The sequence below is a fragment of the Sinocyclocheilus anshuiensis genome, unplaced genomic scaffold (genome assembly GCF_001515605.1).
Source record: "Sinocyclocheilus anshuiensis isolate Anshui unplaced genomic scaffold, SAMN03320099.WGS_v1.1 scaffold458, whole genome shotgun sequence".
Classification (NCBI taxonomy): Eukaryota; Metazoa; Chordata; class Actinopteri; order Cypriniformes; family Cyprinidae; genus Sinocyclocheilus; species Sinocyclocheilus anshuiensis.
The window spans coordinates 104,742-124,719 of record NW_015542338.1 but is presented as its reverse complement, the minus strand read 5'-3'; the positions used below and the strand labels follow the sequence as shown (position 1 = coordinate 124,719).

Below are 19,978 nucleotides of genomic sequence, written 5' to 3'. Positions count from 1 at the left end.
CACACACACAGACACACACACACACACACACACAGACACACACACAGACACACACACACACACAGTGAGCGTCGTACCTCAGTCTCTCGCAGGCGTCTGCGCAGTGTGTCGCTGGGATCAGATTTGCTGCGCAGACGCTCGAGTTCTCGCTCCAGACGCTCTTTGGCCTGACGGATGTTCTGCAGCAGCTCCGTGGCTTCTGTGCTCGCCTTCACCGCCTGCAGGGTCAAAGGTTAAACACATGCAGAGCTCAAAATATGAATGCATTATACACATTATAACACTTAATTTTAGACCAAGACGTCCACCTGTGACCTTCAGATCCTCTAAAGTTAAACAGCAGAAGATTAAAACTCAATGCAGATGCTTGTGTTTTCGCTCCCTGTGTTTGCATGCAACACACAACACAATAGCGGCCTGTAACATGTTAACACAGCAGAATTAAACACAGAACCTTTGAGAGTTTATCCTGCAGCTCCTGGATCTTCAGCTGCTGCTCGGCGTTCGTCTGCAACACAGAAGCTCATAGAGTCACTGTGACGAGTGTGTAATCAGAGGAAATGACAATGTCAGCACAGGTGAAGTCAATGACAAAGCAATGTTTCAAAGAGACATTCAGCACCTGGACGATCAAACTAGTGATGCACGACTGACCACTGACTATATACTGGTATTGAAGGATCTAAAGATCCTCAAATGCAAACTGTGTGTGTTGCATCAAGAGAGCAATCATACATTTGTGTTGTGTTTTTATTCATTTATAACCCATTTATTCATCTAATCATTCATAATCATTAGTCATTTATATATTTTATCATTTATTGTTGTTATTATGCTTTAATATTTAATATTTCTTATTTTTCTTATGCATTTTCATTATTGTTCAATCTCATGATTGTGTATGAATAAGAGATAAGAGGGAATGTTTATGGAAATACAAAGTTTATTGGATGTTTTTGTGAAACTGTTATTTTAGTATCAAGATAAACTAAATTAAAATGAGAAATGTTGCAATTAGTTGAATTTCATTTAATATATATACTGTATATAGTTAACAATAATAACCCTGGTTCCAGTGCAAACAGGACACCTTTAAAATAAAATAAAGAATTCAGTGTTTCATCAGTGCATCTTATCTGAGATGTTTTCCACTGAATAAGAGTAGAATCTTGATGTTGAATTGAAAAAGTTATTTGGTCAGCCTCCATGTTATTTGTGAATCTACAGTACAGCATATACAGCTCTGGTAAAAACAACACGTACATTTTAAAAGGGTTTTTCTACAAATATGTGGAAGCTTTGAAAAACATGGTGCTTGAGTGTTTAGTTTTAATAGATGAGCTTATCATCACATTTTATAAAAACATTTATTCATGAAGACATGTCCTCTCTAAATGAAACTACTTGACCGGAGAGAGATTTCACAGCATGAAGAGCGCAGTGAGTATCATTGAGGATGATTGACACCCACGTCAACACACACACACACACACTAGAGGTTGAACGACTAATGATTTTTTTAAAGTCAGCTTGAACTTTTCAGTTTCTAAGCTATTTTAATGAGAAATCACAGAACAGTGTTGACAATACATTTCTGCGCTGAAAGATTATGTGCGCGTGATGTACGAGCTACTGTCTGTAGCCTATGTGTGTGCGTTACAGTGCAGCAGCGCATTAGATTAGAACGGCGATTAACTTACCTGTACAATAAGCTGTTTAAAACGTGCATTCTCCCGTTCAATTTCGAGCATCCAGTAATATAATCATGCATGTCTTGTGGAGCGCTTTCAGAGTATGCATTTATTTATAATTTTAACTGTTTGGAAACGGAGCGCAAATGTGGAAGTCCTTCAAAGATTTCGTATCCTGTTGCGTCCTCTATAGGACCAGCGACTAGTCGACCTCAAGCTTAAAGCGTCATGGCAGAGCATTGAAGTCGACTAGTCGGTGCAACCCCTAACACACACACACACTCACACTCGCACGCACGCACTCACACTCACACACACTCACACGCATGTGTCTGAGCAAATCAAAAAAAGATTTAAACTCACTACAGAAATTTCCATGACTTTTTTAGATTACGTTCTATTGTTCTGCAGGCCCAGAAATGACAAACGTCCCTGATATTTCCCAGTTTTGCATCATCCTGGGAGCAGTGCTGGTTTATTAACAATAATAATTGAGCACCTGTATGATCTTACAGTGACGTCTCTCATGGGATCTATTTGAGCTCTCAGTCAGAGATGAAAGAGCCCACAGGGACGTCCTGTCCATCCCAGAGAAGAGGACGTTTAGTGTGGTTTGAGTCTAGCGTATGATCTGATGACGGATGAGTTGAGTCTGTGCGGTCCACCGGTCTGCTCAATTATTCATTTGCAGGGACACAAACAGATTTCAAATGAATTTCAGTCATTGTGTGATTTGTACCTTCTCAAGTTTAGAGAGCAGCTCCTCCACCTCTGCTTTCCCCTGTTCCTTCGCCTGCACACAATCAAAATATCAAAATCACATCAAACGATCAAAAATAACAAGCCCTCACACACACAAATGACATGTACTGTATATATCGGCCAGGAAGATCGATCAGACTTTGATAACTGCGGTTTCTGAGTATACTGATTCAATTCATTCAGTTTCAAGCATATAAACAAAGAGTAAATATATTATTAAATAATGCAATTTAATCTATATAAAAATATAATGTATTAATATATAATTAAATAAATATATCCATAAAATATAATAAAACTTACATATAATAATATATTTATTTATTTTTATATTTTGCATATATATTAAATCACATTATATATATTTTCTTTTTTTTTTTGACCACTGCATAATTTCTTGACTTATATTTCTGTTATTTTAGAGTTTTCATCAATGCACTTTTATTCTAACATGTGGAAACTCGTCAGAATAAAGAACGAGCAGATGTGCTCAAACCTTTGACTGGTACACACACACACACACCTACCTTCTGGATCCTCTGCTGGTATTCGGCTGCTTTCCTCTTGAGCTCTTCGCTGGTCTGCCGTGACTCTCGCAGCTCGGTCTCGTACAGGTCGCTGCGGCGGCGGGCTGCAGACAGGTCCTCCTCCAGCTGTCTGATGGTCACCTGCATCTCCTCCAGCTGAGCGTGATACTCCTGAACACACAGAGCAGCACGTCACCACACACACACACACACACACACCAGAGACCTCCCAAACACACCAAATATGAAGTCATACTCATACAACGCGTGTTCTCAGTAACTCACAGAACATACACTTCATGGAAGCTTCATTTGAATTACACAAAATTACTATAAGTAAAACCATAGCACTGTCCAAGAAATGTGTAAATATCACAGCACATGAATACAATAATCAGCCTGATACACTGTACTATTTTACATGGCTATGAACAGTTATTTTAGTATTACTTATGTACTATTTAAAGTTTTTTATTCAAATCATTAATTCGTTTTTATTTTTATCTTTTCAGCTCATTTTAGTAATTTTATTATTATTTCAGTTACTTGCCAACGTTTCTAGTTTTGTTTTCTTATTTTTATTTATTTATTACATTTTCTAAGTTTTTCATCTAACATTTATATTTAATATAATTAATTTCAGCCTCATTTCATTTTAATTAATAAAATATTTTTAATAGTGTTAAGCAACCATAATAACCATGGTTATTTTCCAATTATTTATATATTATTTTTATTAAAATCATTGATTAGCTTTTTAAAATTTTTCATTTCATTTTATTTTTTTTTTATTCAATTTTATTATTTTAAACTTACTTGCCAACATTTCTATTTTTTTTTTTATCTAATATTTATATTTTATTTTATTTCCACTTTATTTCAATTAACAATATGCTTTTAATAGTTTTAGGTAAAAAATAATAACCCTGGTTATGAGCAGTGTTATTTTAGAATTATTTATACACTATTATAGTTTTTAAATCATTAATTAACTTTTAGTTTCATATTTTTAGTTAATTTTAATTTTTGCTCAATTTTTGGTAATTTTATTATTTCACAGTTACTTTTCTTTTTTAATTTTTTATATTTTATTTCAGCTTTATTTCAATTAAAACAATGTTTTTAATATATATTATAATAATTATATATTTTAACATATAAAAGTTTAATGTTTTTAATAACTATAGGTAAGAATAATACCCAGCAGCACAAGACGTCCGTGTGCGTTTCTGCTCTGAGAAAGCTCTGGTGTTCCCGTGCAATGACCCGCTGACAGCAGCCAGACGGGTTAATGAGGGTTTGAGCGAGTAAGATGCATTAAGGAATTAAACGAGCGGCTTCAGAGAGTGACTGAAATATAGTGTGAATGATTACAGGCTGAGATTCTCTCTGAAGCCGGCGGGTCTCACCAGGTTAATTGCGCTGAGTATAGAGGTCTGAGAGAAACACACATACAAACGAACTCAACGCACTTTCACAAGCTCTTCACGACATTTCAGTTCAACCTTAGTTTGGATCCAACGAAAAAACATTTAAGAGACAAATTATGTTTTAGTTGCCAAATTACAGAATTCTCGATATAGATCACAATCACGCTCTGAAGGTCCATCATAAAGTCATTTAAAGCTGCTGCAAGTGAAGCTTAATGGAAAATATCACTATTACATGACAGACTTCGATTAATTATTGTGTTCATGAAATATGTAACAGCACTAGAGTCTCCATAATGCATTAAACCATGAAACTGAACATATTTAAGCCTAAATTTAAGATTTATGTTTCATTGCATTTGGATTACACCGTTTTAAAATAAACAAACCAATAAACTTAATATGAAGCATTTTTTTTTAGTCATACATAACAGGTCAGATTTCTGCACTCAAAAAGCCATGGCTTAGTTTATTATGAACTATTTGTGATCTAATTATTAACTCTTAATCTATTTGGTTTTATTTAAATAATCCTATTTTAAAACGCATTTATTCAAATTGCTTAGAATCAGCTATTATTCGGTTAAAAACTATGAGCATGGTTAAAATAAGTGGAACAAGCAGTATTCAATCAGCCAAAATGTATGAAATTGGATTTATTGATAAATATATAAAGCTGGTTATTGTGTATTTAAAACCCATTCAGTTGATTAAATCTGACCCGTTTCATTCATGTATGACTGACAAATGTATGACTGCATCACGTTAAAACTGTGTAATACAAATGGATGGACATTTTATGTGCAACTCAAATACATAAATCTTCAATTCAGACCTAAATATTTTTGATTTTATCACACTTGTGATAATTTTAGTCACTTATTTCAGTGATGCAGCTCTTTAAACGAGATGTTTCAGTAAAATAACTTTTAAAGCTTTTTAAAGATTCAGCCCTTATTGTGTGTCTGTCTGTCTGTGTGTGTGTGTGTGTGTACAGGTTTTTCTACACTGGTGGGGACTTAAACCTGAATACACACCAACTCATGGGGACTTCTGTCACCGTGGGGACAAAAGCTTATAAATCATACAGAATGAGTTTTTTTTTTGAGATTGTAAAAATGCAGAAAGTTTTCTGTGAGAGGTAGGTTTAGGGGTAGGGTTGGTGTAGGGCGATAGAAAATACAGTTTGTACAGTTTATAAACCATTACGCCTATGGGATGTCCCTACAAAGATAGTGAACCAGACGGAGTAATGATGCTGAAAATTCAGCTTTGATCACAGAAATAAATGACAGTTTAACAGATATTCACAGAGAAAACAGCTATTTTGAATTGAAAATGTAATATTACACTGTTTTACTGTATTTCTGATCAAATAAATGCAGCTTTGGTGCGCAGAAGAGACTTCGTTCATAAAGTCTTTGGCCAGATGTATAGGTACAGTAGCAATGGAAAACAGTCAGGCTGGAAACATTGAAAAACTGCACACAAAACCAAGATCTCTCTCAATCTTATGGCTCAGTTTGCTGGTGTTCTTGCCTCTAAATCCTGTGACAGAGCCGTTCTCAGATCCCAACATACTCGGGGTTTAAAAACTAGCTCAACACAGGTTTGCCAGCACAGGATTATCCACTAATGCTTGTTCCCAGTTCAGTGAGTGAAATACTATTCCCCATAATGCCTTGAGCTCATGTTCATGCACACATACACAGAACAAGCATAACTCAAACAGCTTCTGGCCTGTTTTCATCAATGAATGATCAGACTAGTCTAACTCATAACAAAACTCATTTCGACTTAATAAACCATAGCTTACTAGTTGTTACATCACTAGTCTGTGGCTCTTCTTCACACACATTCATCTCTACAGACACATTATCTGAAGATCATATAGCTCAAAATTTCTTGTTTTGGTCTTTAATGAGGTGGATGATTCTGTTAATGTCATTTATGTGATGGAATAAATGTGTGCAGCTTAAATAAAGTGATTTGGAGAAATGTAGCATTGCATCACCAATGGATGTGAATGGGTGCCGTCAGAATGAGAGTCCAAACAGCTGATAAAAACATCACAATAATCCACAAGTAATCCACTGGATTATTGTGATGTTTTTATCAGCTGTTTGGACTCTCATTCTGACGGCACCCATTCACTGCAGAACATCCATTGATGAGCAAGTTATCTTGTGATTCATTTCTGATTGGTTGGTTTTGTTCATGTCTTTAAACTGAAAAACTTGTTGAAACGCCTCTGGAGAAAACAAATGAAAAGCATACTTTCAACGTTTCAGAAAAGTGAGCAGCTGGAGCTCATGCAGTCACGAAAGATCCTGAAGATCAGTCTGTGGCGATGCTGAATAAGACGATGCTGGTGCTTTATATTAGTACTACGCTTAAAATTACCCTCCATTATAATGCTGCACAATGACCCAAAGATAATAAACAATTACAGCTGTTTCCATGGAAACGATGCGCCCAACGAGCATCTCCTGATCTCTTCTCTCACAAAAGACAGATTCATCCTCCTCAGCAGCTTTGTGTGATGATCTTCAGCCGACGTGTCTGTAGAGATGAGCTCTGACTAATACAGTTAACTAGAGCCACTTCACTGACTAGTAAACAGTGGTGAGTTACTGTACAATCACTTACCCAAGTACGATATGTTCCTGAAGCAACATTCTTATTGGTTCTAGAACTACATTTCCATCCACCGATAAGATTTTAGGAGTATGTTTATGCAGGACTTTGTTATAACCAACCACTCAACCCATCTTTTTAGGGGTATTTAATGGACTAATGGTTAGGACTGTGTTTGTTTGGAAGAACAAAACAAAACATGTCGATCCTAATAATCCATAATAATTATACTTTAATTCAGCAAGGATGCATAAAATCGATCAAAAGTGGCAGTAAAGACATTTATAATGTTTCTATTTCAGATAAACGCTGTTCTTTTGAACTTTCTATTCATCTGTGAATCCTGAAAATTAAAATGTATCAGTTTCCACAAAAATATTGTGCAGCACGATTGTTTTCAGCACTGATAATAATCAGAAATGTTTCTTGAGCAGCAAATCAGCATATTAGAATGATTTCTGAAGATCAGGTGACACTGAAGACTGGAGTAATGATGCTGAAAATACAGCTTTGATCACAGGAATAAATGACAGTTTAATAGATATTCACATAGAAAACAGCTATATTAAATCATAATAATATTTAACAAGTTTTACTTTATTTTTGATCAAATAAATGCAGCCTTGATGAGCAGAAGAGACTTCTTTCAAACACATTAAAAATCTTACTGATCCCAAACTTTAGATTAGGGAACACATATTCCCTAAGAGTTTCACTTCAATAAACTCCTAACTATTATTGATAGTAAATAAGGTAGTTGTTGTAGTAGTTATGTTTAGGTATTAGGTTGGGATAAGGGTCATGCATTATTATGTGCTTATAAACAGCCGATATGCTAGTAATATGCATGCTAAAAAGCGAAAAGTGAACAGTGTTCCCTAATCTAAAGTGTTACTGTTGTCTGCACTAAAGTGAGGTATTTCACAGTAATGCGTTTGTTCACCTGCTCCTTGATCTCCTGGAGTTTGTTGCTCTGTTCTCGGATGTCATGGAGGAGCTGGAGAGCTTTATCATCTTCCTGTGACACTTCAACACGAGCCTGCTCCAGACTGCGCTTCAGACTCTAAACACACACACACACACACGTCTGTTACGTTGAGATGCAGTGGCGGTTGGAACGCAAGGTCAGAACAAGCGTGCCAAGAGTGCTTTTATCAGCGGGTGTATTTGCATTAGACATAGAACATCAAGAGAGTGCAGATATGAAATCAAGTCAGTTTTGCTGTTCTAGATATAAAACCATAGATACGTCCATCAGAAAGTGTGTACTGCTGTCAGAGTGTAAGTACACACTCCTGGGGCCAAGAACTAAACAACTAGCAGTTAGCCGAGAGATAACCAGCCTTGCTTTCTGATCTCAAATTAGACCAAACTAGATTTCTATTTTTAATGTTTTACTGATTTCTGACCCATTTTATGTTTAACTTACTAACATACTAAAATCACAAGGTCTCAATGTTAATGCAACAATAGTGAATAATGCTAGTGTGCATCTATTATGGATAAGGATGCACAATATCTCTGTGAATCACAAGGAACTTCTTTGACTGTTTTCGTATGTTGAGGAAGCGTCCAATAATTTTAGATACTCTATCTGTAACTTCACATTCTCAGTTAGTAGTAATGGCTCTTGCTTTATTTTTAGATGCATATGAGTTCATCTACAGTGAGACATTAGCTATGTTTCCATTCAAAGTTGTGAACAAAACTGTTCCATCCCGTGTGAAACTGGTGAATCTTACTGAGAAACTGGTGCAAAGTATCAGTAATAAAATAATCAAATTTGCTGCAAGTCTGTGATTTTTTTCCCCTACGTATCAAATGATTGTGACTCAGTGCGTGTAGGTGAAACACAACAACAAATGCTGTCGTGTTATCTTGCATTTGGATGCCAGATGTTTGGGACGCAATTGTGTGAGACGGTTATATCAAATCATTTTGATGACAGACTTTGGTTCAGGCATTTCAGAATGACTAAAACAACATTTGAGATGGTGTGCGATGAGATCGGCTGCTGGTTAGTCCAGTTATCCAGTCACATCATCAGTTTATTTTGTTGTGCATTCAGGAATTTATTTGGTAAATGTATATTTCCATTGTAGTTTATGTGCATGTTTTCTTACTGAATAAAATATGTATCTGTCTCAACTGTGCACATACATTTCTAGATTTTAATGCACATCTTGGTGTCTCGATTTGCATTTGGGGATCAAGATCCATGGAAATACAGCTACTGACATATGTCCAGGAATGACTTGGTTAGCCATCTTTCTTGTGCGGGACCAAATAAAAAATAAATAAATGTAATTTTAGGAAAATAAACGAATTTTGATTAAACAAATACAATAATTTTTTTTTAATTACATTTAGTCTTAATTAAATTTTTGTATTACTTTTTTCCTTTATTTTCTGTATTTATTTGTGTATTTATTTATGAATTATGTATTTATGCAAATAAATGTGACAATATTTAAATATGGAAATAAATACATGTAGGAATAAAAAAAATAAATGAACGCATAAATATAAAAATATATTTTTTTAAATTAATGAAAGAATTAAAAAAAAGTTTAAAAGTTAAAATTAAATAAAGAAAATAATAAATTAAGGGGGGGGCGGGTGTAATAAAAAAACTTAATTTAATTAAAAATTAATTGTATTTGTTTTCTGCAGGTTTGGTCCTCCATACTTTTTACAGTACATTGTTTTGTTTTCTTTATGCACCAAGAGCTTGTAACACTCCAAAGAGAAAGGAAGAATTGAAATCGCATCATATGACCCCTTTAAATCAATGCATCCCTAATTTATTGGCCTCTGTGCCAAAATATCCTATTCATTTAATCCACAGACTGCTCGTCTCTATAAATAAAGTGTATTATGATTAATGAATGACTATTATTACACTAGAATGAGAGTCTGAGCGTCACTCACGCTGCATTCAGTGATGTAGGTGGCGAGGTCCTGCTCCAGGATGCTTCTCTGGGTCTCGGAGGCTTTGAGCTCCACATCCTTCTGCTGGAGGACTGACTCCAGGTCAGTCATCTTACGCTGAAACCGCGAGATCTCCTGCTCCATCTGAGCGGCCACAAACACAAGCACCAGGTCTAAATGCATTTTACAGCAGCGCTCAGACAGCACCAACACAACCACAACCACGAGCTCACACACTAATGACCGTGACTCTTTCATTTCTCAGAGCTGTGTTGACAATAGGATTGGATTTTGACACAAATTTCACGATTCGAATCTCATTCACAAGCTTGCAATTCGATTCGATTCAATATCGAATATTTTGGATATACATCAGGTACAGTACATGCCAGATTTTCTCAAGGATCTAAAATCTCTCAACTAATGCTGTAAAATATACATGAGTCATTTGGTACTACATTACTATAATATTAAAATTAACTGATTTGTTAAAAGTACACTAAATTAAGTTTTAAAAATAAAGTTACAATTACATAATAATAGTTCTACTTCAATTTGTTTTTAAAAAAATATATAAACATAATGGTGGCTGTCATAAAAACTTATAAATGAAACACTGAAGAACAGTAAAATTTATAATGAATATGTTATATGGTGCATATATTTAGCAAAATGCAACTCTCTACAGTTTATTTTTCTATCTGACTAATGAGTTTATGGTCACCGAATATGTTTTTCTGAGGTAAATGTGACGTTACGTGACATTTTTTACAAGCCGTTATATTGACGTGTTTGCGCGGCTGAAACACTGATTGAGAGATTACATGAGACAGGGTACGGATTGTAAAGTTGTACTCTTTCTTTTAACTTACCTTCGGATGTTTAGTCATGTTTATTTTGTGCTGAAACTGGTATTAATGTGGAGGAGATGATCAGTTCACGTCTGTTGATCTGAGGCGCTACAGCGATCTGTCACTTCACATTAAACAGCGCCAAAACGCCATTTATTGTTTGAATACTGTAATACAATGGATGGACAGAATTTGAAATCTGAGACTTTGTTTCATATTGAAAGTACCAAAGCACAATGCTTATTGCGATATATTGGATGGGAAGTGCCCTTCAACGTTCAGTCCATTAACTGAAAACAGGCTAGACTAATCGATTCTTGGGATTTAAGAATCGATATCGTTCCGTAAAAATGAGAATCGATTAATATCAAGTTATCGATACTTTTTACCCAGCCCTAGTTGACAATATCGATTTATCAGTTTAATGAACAATATTGATTTTTAAATCTTTTAGCCATTCAACAATCACAAAAACAGCTTTGTTACTTTTGATATGAAGTCTGAGCTTTAAAATGGTCATTTTTATCACAAAATTCAAACGATAAATGCACCAAATAAACCTGAATGAACATCAGAAAGTTTTGAAAGAAGCAGAACAACTTACTAAAATAAATAATTTCTCATGTAATCGATCAATCAGCGTTTCGGCCGTGGAAAGATGTCAGTAAAACAGCGTGTGAACAAAGTGTTACGTATAAAGTCACATATACCTCAGGAAAAAACATTTAATGACCACAAACTCGTTAGTTGGCAAGAAAAAATACATCTTGAGGAGCATTTTGATCAATATTTGCACTATATTATATATTCATGATTTTTTTTTACTTAACCTGTTGTTTAATATTTAATGTATGCTTAAAAAAAACAAACATCAAATGTTTTTACTATAGCCACCGTTTATTTCAACAATGAATTGGAGTACAAAATCATTATTCCATTAAAAAATTATTATTCTAAATGTATTATTGTAAAAACCACCTGTTTGTTTACAAATCAGTTATTAATTTTAACCTTTAATATTACAGCAAAGAACCAAATGACAGGTTTCTATGGAAGCTTATTTCCATCACGGGATTTAAAAAAAAAAAATGTAAGTGGTAATTCTGATTTTTTAAACTCATAATTCTGACTTTTTTTCTTGGAATTCTGAGTTTATATCTCATAATTCAGACTTTTGTCCTGGTGATATTTAGCAAAACACACAATTCTGACTTTTCTTCTCAGAATTGCAAGATAAAAGCACAGAAATGTGAGATACAAATGCAGAATTGCGAGATATAAACTCACAATTATGAGAAGTCTGAGTTCTGAGAAACAAACGCAATTCTGAGTTTTGTGCGAAATTGCAAGGAAACATGTCTAAATTGTGAGACAAAAAAATACTTTTTACATTTTTTTATTCCATGGCAGAAATGGTCTTCCATAGGGTTCCCTGTATAGTTTGCATGTATTGTAAATGTATAATGTACCTGATGTATATCCAAATGAATCAATAACAAATCGAATCAAGATTGGAATGGAATTGGAATGCAAGTTTGTGAACTGAAATCGAATCGAAGTGTGAAATCGGTCAATACCCAGCACTACAATTTGTAAACAAGTCGTCTTGTGGAGATATTTTGAAACTCTATTCTAATGTTGATCCTGGTGCAATACATCGCCATCCATTGCACATGTAATACGATGTTTGTTTGTTAATGCAGTTTAACTTGCATTAAATAGCCCAGTTTAGTACCTCAGTGTTCATTCGGACTGTTTCTGTGCTCTTACCTTGTGACATTTGTCTTGAGTGTCTTGCAGTTCTTTGCTTTTGAGGTGCAGCTTTTTTTCCATGGAGTTGGTCTTGGCAGGAGAGTTGAGCCCTGTGCCAACCGATCTGACAACACAAGGAAAAACACGCCTAATCAGAACTATAATACACATGCATATGTACAGTTATAAATCTCCATGATAAAGCCAGGAGGAGTCTGTGAGAGGTTGTGTTTTTCCTGGGAATGTAGGGAATATTACACACGCATGTCTGCTCAGCCTTTCACATTCATTACACACTCCATTAGTTTCATGTGAATTCATTCATTCAAAACCAAAGGACATAATCTTTATGTGGCGTCCATTAATTAACATGACATGAATGAGACGTCAGGGAACACTAACCGCAAGTGTCACAAAACCATAAACATCCACAACGAAATGAAAACGGAGTTATATTTGTCTCAGATTAGACTGACGGAGATTTGTCATAAAACGCATGCAGTTCAGCATTTGAGTTCATTAGCATGGACAGAGGGTCCACATCTTATCAAGACAATCATTCACTTTACAATCTCTCATTTCATAATACAACGCTTCTGTGTTGCTCAGAGATCTGAACTCTGAGATCTCTGCCTCCGCCATTAGACATCGGCTCATTACAGCTAAAAATGCTGAGGAGGGAAACACACACACACACACACACACACACACACACACACACTCGTGCTGCTAAAGTGCTGATTATACCAGAACTCCAAACCAGGCCGGAGGGTAATAACACCACAACAACTGTCCTTCATTTCCATCCACGTGTGAGTTTGTTTGAGTTCTGCACGTTTTGAAATCAAATTACTGCGGTGTCCAAACTGGACCATAATTACTCATTTTAACAGCATAATGAACCTGTGCTCTTTCATCAGTGTGTCATGTAAAACAGGAAGTTGACCTCTCTTTATGGAGTGAATAATGTGCCGAAATTAAACAAACAAATCCAATATTTTGCAAACAAACTTGATCTGCTTTGCAAAAGAAAACTCGACTTGCAAACAAATAGAAAGCGACTGCAAATACAAAGGTCAGAGTGAGCGAAATCGCAGAGGTGTAACAAATAAACGTGCTTTACGAATATAAATACTTGAGCGTATATCATAATTCACAAATGCAATCAATCCTACGAATTGCATGTAACCTTTGAACAAATACCAAATTTAGTGCATGCAAATGCTGGTCTGTTTTGATTGACACACTCGCCCTTTTATGCGATCTCTTGACTTGATTTTCTCTCAAATGCAGTTGAGCAACTTCCTCTTCCAAAGCAGCAGATGGCGCTGTGTGTGATTTTACGGCAGTCTCCCGAGAGAAGCGCTTACTGTATCTATAATTAACCTTTCTGAGGTTTTCACAATGCCAAACCTACTTCAATATAAAAAAAATTTAAATAAAATACAATAATTTAAAGATATTAATGTGACCGATCAGTGCAAAATCAAGCGCTGAAACACGTTTATGAAAATGAGCGGTGAACAGGTGAGTTAATGTTTATAAGAACCCTTTTTCAAAATGTTGATTACACATATTGGTAGCAAGCACATTTGCACTTACTAGCACTCCAATATCTCTAGTCTATAGCTATAGCAAACCACAACCGTGTTTTAATTAATTATAAAAAATGATTAATTATCAAAATCTACTATAATTAGTGATTATGTGCACTGAAGGATTCTATGTCTGTTTCTGTCATTGTCCATAACAACTTAAGAACGTTTCATTTAACTAAAATAAGTGTTTCATTTTTCTTGAAGTAGGTTTGGCATTGTGAAAACCTCAAAAAGGTTAATTATAGATACAGTAAGACAGAAACCCAACTGTTCGCCGCTCATTTTCATAAGCGTGGTTCAGCGCTTCTCTCGGGAGACTGCCGTAAAATCACACACAGCGCCATCTGCTGCTTTGGAAGAGGAAGTTGCTCAACTGCATTTGAGAGAAAATCAAGTCAAGAGATCGCATTAAAAGGGCGAGTGTCTCACAATCAAAACAGACCAGCATTTGCATGCACTAAATTTGGTATTTGTTCAAAGGTTACATGCAATTCGTAGGATTGATTGCATTTGTGAAATATGATATACGCTCATGTTTTTAATACGTTTATTTGTTACACCTCTGCGATTTCGCTCACTCTGACCTTTGTATTTGCAATCGCTTTCTGTTTGTTTGCGAGTCGAGTTTTCCTTTGCAAAGCAGATCAAGTTTGTTTGCAAAATACTGGATTTGTTTGTTTAATTTCGGCACATTATTCACTCCATATCTCTGCTCTTTAGATCCTGATGATATCATTCAAGCATCTGCAGGGCCGTTCGCGCAGCACATGTTCCTGAATCCTGTCAGCAAAAATCAGTGCTGTGCACCAGAACCAACACGCGGCAGAAAAGCCCATTAACTGATACCTAGTTTCATGAGTAAATACACTGTGCTGCACTAAACTGTCAGTATAAATGACATACACACAGTTGTGCGCGATTCAGATTTTAATTAGAATTTAGGTTTCAAAAAGGATGCAGAACTGTAATTTCAATTTCAATTCATTGTAAATCTATTCACATTCAAATTCAAAGAAACTGGTAACTTTACAATAAGGTTCCACATAAACTAACAATGAACAATACCTCAACAGCATTTTAATCTTAATATTAATTTCAACATTTACTAATACTTTTATTTTAAACATTTGTAAACATTTTTAACATTTATAAAAAATGTTTAAAAATAAAAAAATGTAAATCAAAAGTTGTATCTGTTAACATTAATGCATGAACAATTGTATTAACTAACATTGACTAAGGTTAATAAATATAATATAAATATATAAAGCTCATATTCAATATAAATATAAAGCTCAAAATTGAATTCAAAATTCATGGATTGGAAGCAAAATTAATTTTGCACTCTGATAAACCCAAAAAAAAAAAAAAAAATTAAAAAAAAAAAAAAAAAGCATAGTTGTTCATTTAAAAAAAAAAATTCCAAATATAAGTCACTATTCAATGTTCAATGTTCAATTGACTCAAGAATTGCTGCATTCAGATCAAGTTAGTGAGTTGAACAACTAGATTAGTGAACATTTATGATGAATCAGTTGATTGGGTTTACAAATTATTATTTTATAACTTACATTTATATCACATAAAACTATCATATCATATAACTTCAGAACACTTTTACGTGAACTACTACGTTGACAATTTAAGTCCTTAAAAATAACAAAAATATATGCAAACCCAAGACTGAAATTAAAAAGACTGTGGAGACAAAAATTTAAGTAAAACTATAATGACTGTTTCCACAAAGGTTTCCCAAATACTCCTCCCACCCCTTTGACTCCACCCTATGTCTGCCATTGGTCAGTCAAACTGATAGACTCCTCCCACACTCACTCCACCAAGTCAGAAGCTGCTGATCAATTTTTGGAAAGCAGCACAGATGCTCTTCAGGAAGCCAAAGTACCATTGGATTTCAGATTTCTCACAGAGGAAACCAAGACACAAAAAAACGCCTAAATATAGAGAACCGACCGCCTACGACAGTATAAAAAGACATGTGAACCTCAGAACAAACCAACAAAGACATGAAACAACTTGAGCGCCCACATGCATCATATGTCAGTGATTCAGAACTAACGAAATGTTGTCTGACGGATAAACGTGTTCCAAAAATAAAGAATGAAATCCCAGCCGCGCACAATCACAACAGACATTTCTAACGGAGACAGAGAGAGAATAAAGCAGCGGAGGGAAGATGAACCAATCACAGCAGCTCCTGAATATTTGCTCTGACCGTCGTTCTGACAGCTCGTCCGCCGAGAGTCCTGAAGACCTTTAGCTCCAGCTTAAATCCCATTACAAACACAGTCAACTTTATCAATGTGCACAAACTCTTCAGTCTGTTCAGTGTTTCCTGCTAAAGGAGATGTCTGAAGATTGAGAGAAGAGCATTTTGGCCACGCTTTTCTAATTCTTTGAAGGGCTAATATGGTGTCCCTCACAATGTTTCAAAGTCCATTTCTTGAGCTTCCTCTAGATAAATTATCATCGAAGTCAAGTCAAGTCAAGTCAAGTCAAGTCTGCTTTATTGTCAATTAGGAACTTGGTGCTGCTCACCCTCTCCACAGTCACACCATTGACGGACAGAGGAGCATGCTGAGTGCGCACTCTCCTGAAGTCAACAACAATCTCCTTCGTCTTCTCCACATTCAGAGAGAGATTGTTGTCACTGCACCACCCGGCCAGGCGGCTCCCCTCGCTCCTATAGTTTGTCTCATCTTTGTTGCTAATGAGACCCACTACAGTCGTGAACTTCAGAGAATAAAGAAAAGACGGGCATTTACAGATGCTGTCCGCTCCAACTACATCTGATAAACAGATAAACTACAGCAGAGCACTGAACAGTACAGTGTAATCATTTTGGCCAATATTGTCACAACATATCACAAACACCGTCACAATTATTTTAAACATGATTACTTATTAACTTTGGAAACATCACACATTTATTGAACTTTCATTTAAAAAAAACAAACAAACAATGGATTTCCTTTCCTTTTTTATTTATATAGCACTGTTTACTAGTGGTCGACCAATATATCGGCCGATATTTGGCATTTTTCAAATATCGGCATCGGCCGATACGTTTTTCTGTTTGGCCGATGTGTTCGTTTTTATTTTGACGGCGCACAAACCTTGCAAACTTAGTCGGATCCAGTTGTGAGATCTTGTGAAGTGTGCATGTGACCTGCATGATCGCGTGTTCTCAGCGTGATGGTCGGTCCATGTGAATTGAATGCTGACAGGAGGAGAGTTCAGCTTAACTGGAGACGTGCGATCGACAAACTTTAAACTAAGTTAGTGATTTCAAATTATGCTGCGCTTTATGCATTTGCCCACTGTCATATTCATGTCATTTTCATTGCGTGCTCTATGTAAAATGAGTGTTCTTATCAGAATTCAATCATTTCAGTTATAATTACAGAAGACAATATAATAAAGAGTTTCTGCAGGCATCATAAACTATAATTTAATGCTTTTTAATGCCATACACAACCCATAAATAACCATGAATAATATCTATATAGCGCTATAGAAATTACAGTTTTAACTTTGTGTAAATAACTGAATGCATGTGCCTTAACTCGCTTGCTTTTAGTTCCAACTCTGACTCAACATTTTTCAGTTCATTGCATTTGTCCTTGAATATCTTAGATTTTGTTATCATTTGAGCCGTGAGTGTTACATTTGTTTTAAGCCTCCTAAGCTAGTCGCTGCAATTTTGGCCAATTACCACGTGTTTATCACACCAAAGTACATATTTTGAAACAGCAAATCAAAGTTATTAATTATGAAGGCTATAATTCAAAATGAATTGATAATATTATTTTCTCTTCAAAACTATCTATACATTTTTAATGCGTGCAAAAATAAAATGTAATGCTTTTTAATGCCATTTAAGGCCTTAATTTTCACGAAATCCATTTAATGACTTGTAATGCTTTTCAACATTGTAATGGAGTTATTTGACAGTTTCAAGCCAAGAAATATAGGTAGAATTGATACCAAAGTCTGTTCACTCGGGTATGTTTGCAACGCCTCCGGGAAGCTCTTTTTCGGGCATCCAAGACCAAGTCCTATCTAAATGAATGGGGGAATCCTTAAATCTCAAAAACTGCCTGCTGAACTCACAATTAAATTACATATTTCAAATCAGCACAAAATCTGAAATGAACTGCCCCATGAATGTTGTTCCTTATGCTTAAATAGTGTTAAAAAAGCTTATTTTTCAGTCTAGACCAGCCAATGTGCATGCGCAGTCATAAGTGTGAGATTCAGGTTTCTATGGGAACCGGAGCTTTTAACGGCCGCTGCATTGACGCAATGACTTCACCAATCAGCGATTGGCACTTTCATTTACAAGGCGGGACTATTCCGCCATATTGCACGTTGCAGTTTCTCCCATTCATAAGTATAGGAGTGAACAGTCTTTGTATATCTATAGTGTTTGATTGATACAAAACAAAACAAAAAAAACATGTAAAAACATTTACAACAATATTAGAGAGAGAGAGAGTAGAAAAAAAGATAAACAAAAAAAAGAGCAGTAAAGCATGGTTGCTTGCAACGCCAAGATCTTGGGATTCAATTCCCAGGAAATGCATGAAATCATATAAAACTTTATACCTTGAATGCAATGAAAGTCGCTCTGGATAAAAGCGTCTGCCAAATGCATAAATGCAATCGAGTCTAGTTTCACTAGTCTTGGTACCAACTACAGACATTTTAGATGGTATTATTTGTCTCACATCTGTGCAGAACACAAGGGCTCCAGAAGAAAAAAAAATCCCATTCATTTCCTCCATAGAGGGCTATAATGTATAAAGATTCATCACGAGCTCTGAGGAACATTCAGCTTCTGTAGAGACACACGTCAGCTTCATTTTATGACCATCAATCAGGTTTGAAAGCCAAATTGCTGGTGAATACACAACAACCCATAATCCTAAAGAGACATCCAATAATTGGAGAAGTCGCTGTTACCATGGAAACAGAAAGAAGGCTCAGTGGTGACCGCCCACTCCCATGAAGCAATGCGGCTGATGTAATCCAATCAGTCTGCCTACACTCACAAACTACTCGTTTACTATATTTATTTCTAATGAAAGTTACATTTTATACATTTCAATATTTTTCAATCGAACGGTTGTTTCTGGTTTGATTCCAACATAAGTCGTGTGTCATGGGACGAGTAGTTCATTAACCTTGTTAAGCACACAGTCTATGTCTTATTTTCAGATGTTCAAAGGGATTCTCCTCAGAGTTGGTTGGTTTGGTTCATTTTTCTCTATTGAAGAACATATTGAAATCTCCATGAATGTAAAAAACACTTCTGAAATCAAGACTGCTGGACAAATGATCAGTGAGGAGTAACTTACCTAAAACTAAATCTGAAACTAAAATTAAAACCTTCGGAACTGAAATGAGATAGTTGCTAGTTGCCAAGGCAACATTTCTCATTTTAATTTAGTTTGCCTTGATGTACTAAAATAACTAAAACTGAAAAAATTAAATAAAAACATATATATATAAAAAAAAAATAATAATTACTAAACCTACTAGCATTAAAATGAAAAAACTTTAAAATATGTTCAAAATATTAAGAAAAACGATAATAAATATTTTTATATAATAGTAATAGTATCCACCTTATTTTTCAACACCGAAGTAAGTGGTTTTCTGTGAATGTGCGAGACTTCCGGTTCATTAGCCGCTGTAGGAAAATAACCAGAAGAATAACAACGTGCAGTAAACGGTCAAACTGTTTGCACTACAAACCAGTGTGTTCATAATTAAGAT

At 35.3% G+C, this 19,978-nt stretch overlaps 1 protein-coding gene across 1 annotated transcript in view; it reads right to left on the bottom strand.

The window, feature by feature from the left end:
* LOC107691162 (citron Rho-interacting kinase-like) overlaps positions 1-19,978 on the bottom strand; it is a 108,911-nt gene that overhangs the window by 51,611 nt on the left and 37,322 nt on the right. Inside the window, exons 7-13 of the mRNA XM_016489648.1 lie at positions 12,600-12,705; positions 9,979-10,122; positions 7,991-8,110; positions 2,981-3,151; positions 2,431-2,484; positions 455-508; positions 78-218 (exon numbers count right to left, since the gene is read on the bottom strand). Coding sequence (XP_016345134.1) covers positions 78-218; positions 455-508; positions 2,431-2,484; positions 2,981-3,151; positions 7,991-8,110; positions 9,979-10,122; positions 12,600-12,705 — 790 coding nt within the window. The remainder of the gene's footprint in view (positions 1-77; positions 219-454; positions 509-2,430; positions 2,485-2,980; positions 3,152-7,990; positions 8,111-9,978; positions 10,123-12,599; positions 12,706-19,978) is intronic.